The sequence below is a fragment of the Scaptodrosophila lebanonensis genome, unplaced genomic scaffold, assembly GCF_003285725.1.
Source record: "Scaptodrosophila lebanonensis strain 11010-0011.00,11010-0021.00 unplaced genomic scaffold, SlebRS2 tig00000089-arrow-pilon, whole genome shotgun sequence".
In the NCBI taxonomy this organism is placed as follows: Eukaryota; Metazoa; Arthropoda; class Insecta; order Diptera; family Drosophilidae; genus Scaptodrosophila; species Scaptodrosophila lebanonensis.
This window is the reverse complement of record NW_022060565.1, coordinates 1,929,865-1,942,425: the sequence shown is the minus strand read 5'-3', so window position 1 is coordinate 1,942,425 and position 12,561 is coordinate 1,929,865. Positions and strand designations below refer to the sequence as shown.

The window sequence follows — 12,561 nt, the reverse complement described above, 5'->3', positions numbered from 1 at the left end:
CGGATAGAAGTCATGAAAAATGTAATCAGAATTGTTATAAGCGAATTTTCAATGGGTGAATGAAATATTGACTGATTGCGGAACAATATCAGACAACAACAAAAACACAAACGGTATCTGTTAAATATATGTATATTAAAGGCTAATTAAATATTCCTCAACAAAACGACTGAAGCCCACACAAACACAGCAGCACGCTCCATCTATATATGTCTGTGTATGCGGCTGCATGTGTGTCTTTTGGCACTTTTAATGGCGTCATTACGTGCGCACATAACGGTAAATGTAACAGACGACACAAATTCAACAACAAGTGCTGAAAAATTTATTTATAATATAAAAAGGAAGCGTACCGCATGAAAAAGTAACAAGCAAAAGAACACCAAAAAAACCAAAAAAAAAAAAAAAGAGAGGAAAGTAAAGGAAAAGGAAAAAGCACAAGGGCACACTCATTGGTCGTTAGTTGTTAGTTGCTGTTACTGTTGTTGTTGTTGTTGTTGCTATTGTAGTTGGCCCACACGCATACATAAATACACGCACGCTTGTGCGTATATACATATACATACATGTGTGTATGTATGTGTGTCGTAATATCCAGTCCGTAACGTGCTGATGACATCACGCAGCCACGACTGGGACACCGAACTCCAACTCCTTTCACGTATCCAAACGCAGAAGTGCCGAACAAAAAACAACAGCCCCCTCTGCCCGACCAACACCATATGTATGCGTGTGTACATAAGTGTGTAAGCACCGCTGCAATTGCCCAGCAACAACTGTGGAAAATGGCCAGTAATGGCGAAAATACAATTTTCTCTGCTTTTTTCTAGTGTTTGTTACTTATATAATGTTTTGGATCTAACCCTAATACCAATAATCGTTTTAAGAAACTGTCATTGCCAGTTGTAACAATTTTCGATAAGCCATTTCAAATTTAAGGCGCACTTCTCTCCAGTGCTCAAAACTCAATCTGGTAAAAAGTGTTGCAAGCGAATTATTTTTATGAAAGTACGGCAGCACTTGTTTTTACAAAACTGGTCTGGCACTTTCTAAACTCATGACTACAATCGATACATTGCAATGTAATTTGCGCTAATCGAAAATTCAAATTTGCATGAAATATAAACAAAATTTATATAGTATATAGATTAGGGAAAACGAAATCCGTTTTTATAGCCTGTACCCAAAGGGTGAAAGGCTATACTAGTTTTGTGCGCATGTATGTAACACACAGAAGGAGGCGTGACAGTCCCCACAGAGTATATATATTATTAATCAGGATGATAAGTCGATATAGCCATGTCCGTCTGTCCGTCCGTCCGTCTGTCTGTATGAGCGCAACGATCTCAGGAAGTACAAGAGCTAAAATAACCAAACTTGGTATCGAGGTTCCCCTAAGCCCTAGGCAGGTCAAGTTTATTTGTTTATTCTGATATACCCCCCACTCCCCCGCAATTCGTGTTTTTGTTTATAAATTCCGTAATTCTTGGAATTTTGAAATCAATTTTGGTAGTTACATCCAGTTAGTGGTTATGTGTCCGTGTGCCAAGTTTCATTATGATAGGTCAGTTCTGAAGAAAGTTATAGCCATAAGTAAAATCGCTGCTCATGCTCTGCTTGCAGCGCTGCCCGCAGCTGTTATTGTTGTTGCTGCTTTGGGTCAACTTTGTGCTACATACATACACGTATATAAACAAGCATAGACACATGATGTAAATGTAAAACTGTACATAAAGATGTCTTCTATGTATGTATTAAATACATTTTTTTAATTAATTTAATAAATTAATTAAATTTTTTTTAAATAATTTTTTTTTTTTTAATATTTTTTTTTTTAATTTTTCTTTTTTGTGGAGAGTACAGGCTATTTTACTGTCGGGCTTGCTCGACTGTAGCGTTCTATCTTGTTTTAAGTCAACTTTAATATTTTATAATTCATAAGAGCACCCTAATTAATGTTTGGAGTTATTTCAAATGTGGAATTATGAAGTTATTCTATAAATGGCAACAAGTGTAACCAAAATTTAAAAAATTAAAAATAGGTAAAATATAAATATTTTTTCCCAATCCAATAAATGTACATATTAGTACATAAATTTTTCTTTATTTATGTTTTCATTTGTAAAAAACTTATTGTTTTACATGAAACGATAATATTTAATATTTTTAAAATACGTATCTTTCAATTTCTTATAATAGGCATACACAATTTTGTTATAGTTTTATCTATTGTTAATACAAGCAGTTGATTTTCAATTTTATTTAAAACTAGCTAGAAAATGAGAAAACAGAAACCAAACAATGCTCCAACTGAATAAAGAAATTTAAATATTTCAAATACTGCTCCCTTTATTAAAGTTTTAAGGAATAGCTCGACAAAAATCTAGATTTATTTATATTTAGTATACTCGCATGTCGCTCTTTTGATATCGACAAATTCATGTTTTAAGTTTTAGAGGTGTTAACATTCAGAACTAATTTTAAACAAAAAATATTCATTGACCAGGCAAAGTAAGAATAATTGAAATTAAAGTTAATTCGCATACATATTAAATTAATCGTAAAACAAAAAGTATTTGACCATAAACGAATGTGAATCTGAAGAACAGAGAAGATATTGTTAATTGTGTACAAATAAATAATGGGTATATATTTAAATTATAATTCTTGTTATAGTGCATGAGCAAAGTTTATTTCTGTTCCAATATGAGTTATACAAATTATTATTGATGTTATTTATTATACTTAATGTAAGGGCAGGCTATTCAGTTTTGGGGAAACGAACTCCAAACAAATAGCTAACTCGCGCTATCCCTCTGAAGCTCTCGCATTTTTTTATTTCTATCCTTCTTTCTCTTTCACAATTTTGCCCTCGCCAAATTTGTTGCCATTAAATAGCGCCTGTAACGATTTCAAATCGCACATTTTACATGCTTCAAGATGAGTCTACAGTTGTCGATTGATTCCTCAGGTAATAATGCGAGGTAATATTTCGACTAAGGTGCAGCTTCTACGAATTTATAATACTTAAAGTTTTTTTTTGTTTGGCAAGGGCCCCACACACAGAAAATAACGTATTTTAATGACTTGAAATGCGATTGGCGCTCTAATAAAATACTTACACATACACACACAGAATTGTACAGACATTGATCGAGATGAAACAAACTGAATTACAAAAAAAATAGTTGTACAATTTATGCGTATATGTATATAAAATTTACAAGTTACTAAAAGAGTAAAAATATACATTATTTAGGCGGCTTTGTTCACACTTTTATCTCTAAAGTAACAATCAAGTTCTAGTAAAACGATTTTTGAAATTTTGATTTACAAAATAGTTTGGCAATTACGATTAAGATGTGTGTGTGGGTAGGTGTGTGTTTGGCTAGCTGGTTGGTTGTGTGTGTGCATGAAACTACCGGCTTACTTTGTGCATATAACTAAAAGGAGATAGCCGAGGCTCAAGAATCAAATTCAAACTCAAAGTGTCATTTACATTGCTTTAGCTAAGTAGAAGAGACCATTTAACATAAGCATAGACTTCAAAGTACACTATGTATATATCAATGTCGGAAGTATATAGAGTAGTAGTAGTAGTAGGCTTTACAATATAGCCGAAAACCTATGAATTTCAACTTAAATGGACTATGTAAATCATGCTAGCTTCACGCCCACCATCATTTTTATTTTCTGATGTTCTTTTTTATAGTTTGCGCTGCTGATGTTGTTGATTTTTCTTTTGTTTTTGTTGGTGATATTGTGGGTATTATGCTCGGATTATTGCAAATACTCTTAGTTACTGATCTTTTGCAATTTTTGCAATACTTTAAGACCCTGTTCCTGATACTCTTGCTTCGACATCCAGAACGCATCCCGATCTTTCGTAACTTCTGCAAGCACAGCACCTCCAATGAATACCATATCTTTGCGACGCGGCGGATCCTCAATGCGTATTTTGAATTTCTGCAAGTGTTGAGAATGTTAAGAAAATATATATAGATAGAACGTTATTAATATTATTTAATATTTGATTCGCCTACCGCTAGCTTTTCTGTGTCATTTTTCAACACGCGCTCCAAATATAATTGCTTAATTTCACGCTCCAGGCGACTGGGTAGACCTGGATACATTGTGGATCCGCCGGATAACACTATATGCTTATAGAGCTCCGGGCGTATATCAATGTCTGCCGCCTGTATTGTATTGAAGGCCAGTTCCGCAATGCCAGCACCTTCAACATTAATTAAATGCGGTTGGAATAGAGCTTCGGGAGCTTCGAAACGTTCCCCACCCACTTTAATAACTCGACCATCCGGTAACTGTAATTGCAACGTATATAATATTTAAATATCTTCGGTTGTGGCACTATTATTTGACTGCCCTACCGTATAGGACTCCACCAGCACCGTCGTTTCCAGCGCCAAACGCTGTTCCATCTCAATGTCGTAACCTATGTAACAAAGCTTTTCTTTCATGATGCGCACCGTTTCGAAATCAGCGGAATGATTGAAGGCATAGCCACGTAGTAAAAGCAACTGTGGAATAATTTTTGTTACCAAAATCGGTTCAATTCTGTCCATAGCCGAACTTACCTTAATCAAATAACGCGTTATGTCGCGACCCGCTATGTCCAGACGTCGCGTTAAATGGGGCAAAGCGTATTCCTCATAAACCGGACATATGTGCGTAACACCGTCACCAGAATCGATGACCACGCCAGAGATGAGACCTTGAGCGTATAGCGTCAGCACAGCCTGTATGGCTATATACGTGGAATCGAAGCCGTATTTCTCGAACATGACCTGTGGGATCATAAATGGGATCGTGTTACAAAATGATTGTCTGCACAAGTTGTGGGACATAGAGAGTACATACCTCAATCATTTTTTCACGATTCTTGATGGGATTCATGGGCGGCTCTGTCAGCAATATTTTTGTGTTTGTAGGATCAATGTCCATTTTCTTTGGCCCGAACGTGTAGTCCCACACATGGCACATATCCTCCCAATTTCTGACTACACCATTCTCCATGGGATAGGACACCTCGAGTAACGAACGGAGCTGTGAAGCCTCATCGCCGACCATAAGATCCTGTAAATGGGCGTGGGCTCAGGTTAGTTCCGATGGCTGTTTCTTAAATAGCTCGGCATTAAGGGCTTTAGTAGTTCTGGTTTTATTAGCAGGATTCAAACGATTCGATTAGATCAACTAGTACGGGACACACACACACACACGCACACAAAAGGAACAAATGAACACAATGTAACGAACACAAGTGGTAACAAGTAACATTTAACGAGTAACAAGTTATTGCAGTAAACTATTGAGCTAGCAAGCTAGTTATTAAGTTAGTTAGTTAGTTAGATAGTTAGATAGAAAGTAGAAACTATCTGTGCAAGGTTGGAACAGCACGCAGCATTTGAAGCAAACAAAATTGGCAAATATCAATGGAATTACAAAATATATAGCAGTTATACCACATTCTTGCACTCTCTCTCTCTCCCTTTCTCTTTGGCGTTATTTTTCATATTTCTGAGCCATTTGCTGTATTTGTGATTTTGAGTTTGATAAAGTTTTTCAAAAATTTCGTTCACTTCTTGTTTGTTGAGTTGTGTACTCTCAGCATTTTTCTTATGATCGAACTTGCATGAGCAATCTTTCTATTTTTACGAACAAGCACCGGACTTGGTTGGTTTGCTTTCAAACAGTTCAGGCTCGAAACAAACCAGACTTTGCAGAATGAGCGTTTGGTCGAACGAGTATAGTGCCGTTATTGCTCGAGTATTGTTTGGGTGTTGCGCGAGCTATACTCGGATATTACTCGAGTATTACGCGGGAAAAAGGAAGGTATTTCTTTTCGCTATTAGTTTTGTTGGCTTCTTTAATTTATGTATGTATAAGCATTTACATACTTGTATACGAAGTTACTATTGAACTAATAGCCGAAAAAACAATAGAAAATGCAAGTGCACCTGCACACGCCTATATCATTGGTCATTTCGGTCATGCGGGCATGTTTGTAAATACAACGTCCGATCATTTCTTGCATCATGCACGCAGGCAAAAAGTTTCGGTCACCGTCGCTCACTTCTGAGTTTTTGCCATTTTCGATTCGAACTGAGTGTTCGTTGAGGGCACGTTCCCAACCAGTCATTGCTTCTCACTATTCATCAGTGTTGCCAATTTGGCTTTTTTTCCGTCAAATCTGGTTGTTTTCGAAATGAGATTGCGGGAAAATATTCGAAATTGCGGGAAGCAGGAATTCTGGATTTTTAAAAATACATTTAGCTATTTTTCCGCTTTTTGTAATTTTGCCAACATTTATGTAAAAATATGGAAACGAAGCAAATTTATCATTATTTTTGATCAATATTTTCGTATGTGTAGTTAATGATGGCAGATTATTGAGTTATTTTTATGCAAAAAGTGATGTACAATTACTAATTATGTATATAATGCCGCTCGTTTATGACAGTAGTGGCACTCGCTTGTGAAAGTAGGCCCTACGTATTGACAAAGAGACTGCTGTGGTTATACTACACATGACATCACTAATTTAAACCATCTTTATCTCAAAAATGCGCTTAATTTGTAAAGGTGGGAATGCCGAAAGAATGCAATAAAAAATGCCCTGATTTTTGGCTCACTTACAAAGAAACACAGACTTTCTATGGGACAAACAAAATTAGTTTTGTAAAGCTACTGAAGAAAGCAGCAGCTCTGTACCTTTTTCTTGCTCAGCATAGAGCAATAGCGCAGATTGACCGCTTTTGAAATGTTCACCAAGATGATGAAAAATGTATTTTCCAAGGTTTTTTAAAAGCATTTCTTGTAAAATAAATTTAGCTTTTTATTACGCTTTTTTGCAATAATTTTTAGCTTTATTTCACTCTCCTTCCCGACAAAAACAGCTTTTTTTCCTTCTAAAAAGTTGGCAGTGCTATTCATATCCAAATGAAATAATCATTGCCGAAAATGTAACACTCGTTGCAGTTCTCTGATTGGCAACCCTGTTTGCTGTTCTGTTAAGTTAACAGTGATCTCGCACAAGCACCTCTCTCGTCTGTTTAGTCTTATTCGGGATTGCATACAAAACTCGTGCGTTTATAATTGTGCCCGGTATTTAATCAGAAATCAATATACGCACGTAATTGCACGACACACACAAAAGTACAAATATACATACATTTTTAAAATAAAGTGAACATAAAAGTTAAGCATGCACTAAAGCGAGAAATAATGAACTAAAAACGCGTTCTACTTGTATAATTCAAATTAAACGTGAGCCGTCGAAACCAGGAAGGCATCACTTGTTTTTCATTTTTTCACGTTGCCATTAAAAACTATGAAATTGAAAAGGAATGTAACAAAGAAAACAGTCGATATGTGACGGACATAGCGCCAAATATGTGGAGTGATCAGATAATTCAAAAATGACTTCAAACAACAGTCCCGTACACTCCGAAGGGTGGTGGAGGAACAGCCACTGTTTAAGGCGGAAACAGTTCTCGGTACCGGCAGTTGATTGTTAATAAATGGCAAGGGTTGGATTAAATTATAAAACTTCGCATCAAACTACAGCAAAAGTAAGCAACAAAAAATATACTTAAACATTGAACATTGCATTCATATTTCGGTACATCTAACATTTAACGGTGGACATAACTAAACGAATCGGTATAACAAATGTTTAACTGCAAATCAAACGCATAGTACAATAAACCAACAACAAAAACTTACAAGACTTGTTTGCATGTGTTTGGTAAAGTAGTATATCATTGAATGAAAATATATTGAACAACGAAATCCATTTGAAATAAATATGCAAAATCTAACCCTTTTTCTCTGAGTGTCAATAGATTTCAATATTTTATATTTCCGGTAATGGCAATGCGCAAAATTCTGAACGTTTTCAAAACAATGACATTTACAATTTTGCGACCTAATTTAGATTTGTATTCGCAAAGAATTGGCAAGAATTGAAAACGGACACAGGATTTGGAACAATTCTATGTACGTTCCTTGTTTAATTATTTCATCAAAAAATATGGGCTTTTGGCACTTTTGGAACACCAACTGCGAGAACTTGAAATTGCACATAAAATTGATTCAAAACTCTATCGTGGGACTCGTTTGTGGAAGCAAATGAAACATGTAGTAGATATATAGATATACATACATATGTATACATATGTATTGCATGTATGTATGTATATACCTACACAGAGAAAGTGCAACAAAGTCGTTCAACAATTAACAATGAGGCTTGTGCATTTATAGTGTGTTTATAGAGTATTTGAAAAAAATTACTTAGTTTGATTGCAAGTTTTCAAAATATTTGATTCGTTTTGTAAAATTCTGTTTATTGGGGTTTTAGGCAATTAAAAAACATTTTAAGTTAAATATTTGTTATGTTAAAACTATAAAAACTTGACTTACATCGACATGTAAATCCTGTAAATATTTGTTTTCAAAAACAATGCAAAAAAAGAAAACAGAAAATTTATAAGAATATTAAAAAAGAAGTGTATTTGATAAAAACGTTTCTGTTTTTGTCTGCATGTATTCTAAGTACACACATATACAAGTATAAGGAAAAACTGTCTAGATATGTCTAGATACATGTATATAGCTATGTATTTGTAGATGTGCTCAGCATGAATGTGTAGATTCGTAAGCAAAGCTAAGAAAAAAAGCTGACTGGCCCATCTAATCTCGATTTTGTTTGAATAACACCTATCTATAGACTCCATTATTGAATCGGGTGTACGCCAACATTTATTTGTAAGCGCCGCCGAAGCGCCGAGGATATAACTCTACTCTTTTGAAGAAACTGTTTTTATCGTCGAGCGATTTGAACTTATGTATGAATCGGAAAGCTCTTCAAAGCAAACATTGTTGGGAAGCGATAAGATTTTGACGTTTCGATGTTAGTCCCCTTTATAATTAAGTTCGAGAGTAACAACTAATAATGGAAACAAGATCTGTAGGTACTGGCCTTTAATATTCTTCGAAAAATACGCCGTAACTTCAAGTGTTGATCTTGAGGCTTCTTTTCTTGTGCGAATGCAAGTGTTTAGGTTTGTAGAAGTGCCAACAAAGATCTGAAATCCTTAGTACCGGATGGAGACATACATACACCATAGATTTGACCAAACACTTCTATTGATATGATTTTAAGACACCCCACACCGGCCACAGTTTTGAATGATATTTCAGCAACTAAACATGAAATGCAAAGATAAATCTGCAAAATTAATTCAAATTTGAGGAGGTTGCGGCTGTGATTGGTTGATGTGGTTAATGGGAATTTGAAGAATATACATAGAAAAAAATAAAATAATTAAAACAAAAACCAATGTTACAGTCGAGTTAACCCGACCGTACCCAATTAAATTTTGTAAGTGCTATGTTTTATGACCGTAATACTGAGATAAATTAGTGTCGCCAACAACTTGTCTTAAAGCTGACCGATTTAAATGCAATTCGAAATGGGGCTTTAGAACCTTCTATCTTCTGCTTCTTACATTTAAATATATAAAGAAAAGTTCTGGATTACCCGATACGGCTAGGTTTTTCTCGATTGTGCAACTTTCAATGACTTCTTTTTATTTGTGGGTGATGATTGCACAAATCAAAATTTTGATTTAATGTACCTCGAAATAACGTGTACATACTTTGGACTTTTTAACTCCTTTTTGACTTTTTATAGCCTGTACCCAAAGGGTGAAAGTCTATACTAGTTTTTTGCGAATGTATGTAACAGGCAGAAAGAGGCGTGGCGGACCCCACAAAGTATATATATTCTGGATCAGGATGACAAGGCGAGTCGATATAGCCATGTCCGTCTGTCCGTCCGTCTGTATGAACGCAAGGATCTCAGAAAGTATAAGAGCTGGAACGGCCAAACTTGGTATTGAGATTTTCCTATTAAATAAATTGTTTTTTATTAATTTAATTAATTAACTCAATTTTTTTTTAAATTATTATTTTTTTAAATTTTCCTTTTTTTGTGGAGAGAACAGGCTATTTTACTGTCGGGCTTGCTCGACTCTAGCTTTCTATCTTGTTCTTCTTTTTTTCATTCAGGCCCAAACAAAGACTATCAGCCGTTTCCGAAATACGGGCTTTCATCCAGACAGGCGGACGGACACTTCAGGTACAGGGTATAAAAACGAAAGAATGAAGTATTTAACAAACTAACTATTGATAAGCTATACGAGTATGTGACGTATGCGGTAAATTCTTGCTAGATATGCTCTAATAATGAATTTGGAGTATGCATATATGTATGTAGGAAATGTGGGCATGTATTAAGTGTTTAATTAGGGTGTGGTAGTTATGTAGGGAACAATAGTTGTGCAGTATACACGTATATCTCTTATAAGTCGCTGCTGACAATATAGTAATGTGTAATGTGGCTAGATGAATATATGGCTATATGTGCTGGTTATATACGTTCGTATATAGTATATGTAGTTATATGTGTACTGTTGCAGTTCGAATGTATGCCTCTTATACCTTGACTTCGATGTCACCAATTTTGTTGACCGCCCGGATTATCGGACGTCCGACCATTGAGGGGAAAATATGCGCGGGAAAATTGCTGCCGGCATAGCCACATTTAACGAACTGCAAAAGGAGAGAATAATATTAGTAATGGCTTAGTTGTATTGATGTGAGTATAAAGGTTTGTATATGCATATGTAGGGGAAAAGGCCTTTTGTACAGCAGTCAGGCAACAACAAACGGAACAAAACAAAGTTTGTAAACAGCTGTACCTTACTTTTTATTGCAGCGCTTCGCAGCGCTCCGCAGCGCTCCGCATGGTACCAGGACAGTTCATCAATTTACTACACATTTTCCATACTCTACCAATTGTTGGTTAACTATCCAAAGGCGCGTAATCACAAAACAAATTGTGAAGGTATGTACATATATATGTATGTGATAAGAGTTAAGGTTGACACTCTTTACAGGGTTGCTGTTGTTGCTGCTGCCGCCGACCAGTCGGGTGTGTGTATGTGTGTGTCTGTGAGTCAGTATTTGAGCATATGTACATACATACATATGTATATAGCTGCTGCTTGCGTGGATGAGTAATACAACACATACAATGAGTTATCGAAACGATCGACGGGATTCTAAAATAAGTGACTAAACGCTGGTGCTCCTGATCTTAATGCGGCGATCTGCCAGGCAATTGGTTGTCATATAGTTAGTTGCATCCACTATAACAACAACAACATCAGCGGCAGCAACATCGATCTCCCACAGCGTCGCCAACAAAACGACAACGGCAACGTCGATGTCAACGCCCCAAGCAAAAACAAAAACCCTGCCTATCCTATAATAAGAAAGCGGTCGTTGGCGGATTGCGGATTGCGGGTTCCGGGTGGTAGTGGCCGTGCACTTAACACAGAAATACGCACGCACACCCGCACATAGGAATGAAAGATAAGGAACAGATACGTACCCCGGTGCCATTATCACAAACAATTACATTGCGACCCCTGCTATCCATTATTCGCTCCAGGAGTTGACGAAGTTGAAGTTCAATGATGATAACGCATAAAATAAAATATACGGAGTTCTTTGAGGTAATAAAACTCACAGTCAGTGAACATTGGATATTGCCGATACCAATTGATACTCTTATTTATGCGCGCCGCTACTTTGCTCGTACTGTCGTAGTTATAACACAACTGTTAAATTAATAATCATCACACTCCAACCGTACCGTACCAACAATCAGACCAACACATGCACTCATACAAACAGTTATACACTATTATGTGTATTTTGTTGTTGGTGTTATTTGCTATGATTATTAACTTTTAAACACAATGTACAGCATTAAATCGATATGTGTTAAATTGATTAATTGCTATAGCAACAATTTAACACCAATTCCTCTTCGATTTTCCATTAGTGTAAAAAAAATATCGGCACTTTTTTGACAACGTCGATGTTTTTATATGAGTAATCGGTTTTTTTCCAATCTCTATTAGGGATGTAAGAAAGAATTTTTTATAAAGAGACATCGATGTAAATCAACATCGATGTTTTCCCGTATTTATATTTGTGTACATTGTTGAAGTTGTTTTAAAATACAAAATTGTAAAATTCAGGGACCGCAAATAATGATTATTTCGTTTTTTTTTGAACGAAAAAATCATTCACTTATAGTAACTTTTGGAAAGCGAGGAATTTACTGACATCCTTTTTAACGATTATCTATGTATTTTCACCATGATTTGTAAATTTTAATTTGTATTCATTCGCTCACAATTTAATGATTAATTTTGAGTTTTACTTTAGAAATTAACCAATAATCATTATTGATGAACAAAAAAATAAAACTTATAAGATAATGATTATTCTTTGAGTTTTATTTTTTTGATCAAAAATAAAACTCAAGCTAAAATTTTGTCTGTTTCATAAGGATTAAGGACAAAATTTATATATATCCTTAATCAGTGAGTCAAGGGGAACATTTTTAATTAATTCATTTTTAATTAACTAAATAATTAATTTATTTATTTTTTATTTATTTAT

The 12,561-nt window shown here is 35.3% G+C and overlaps 1 protein-coding gene across 4 annotated transcripts; it reads right to left on the bottom strand.

Annotated features, from left to right (window-relative positions):
- Positions 1–3,173: 3,173 nt before the first annotated feature.
- LOC115626771 (actin-related protein 2) lies at positions 3,174–11,892 on the bottom strand. Of its 4 annotated transcripts, none has more exons than XM_030522232.1 (8): positions 11,618–11,892; positions 10,525–10,635; positions 8,443–8,457; positions 4,879–5,094; positions 4,596–4,805; positions 4,389–4,538; positions 4,044–4,322; positions 3,174–3,966 (listed from the first exon to the last, which is right to left on the bottom strand). In XM_030522232.1, the coding sequence occupies exons 2-8, from the start codon at positions 10,579–10,581 to the stop codon at positions 3,796–3,798; spliced, it is 1,098 nt and encodes a 365-aa protein (XP_030378092.1). In that variant the 5' UTR covers positions 10,582–10,635; positions 11,618–11,892; the 3' UTR covers positions 3,174–3,795. The 4 variants fall into 4 exon arrangements, with proteins under 4 accessions (XP_030378092.1, XP_030378090.1, XP_030378093.1 ...); XM_030522230.1 differs by lacking the exon at positions 11,618–11,892 and adding an exon at positions 11,480–11,527; XM_030522233.1 differs by lacking the exon at positions 8,443–8,457 and having other exon boundaries at positions 11,618–11,890.
- Positions 11,893–12,561: the final 669 nt, after the last annotated feature.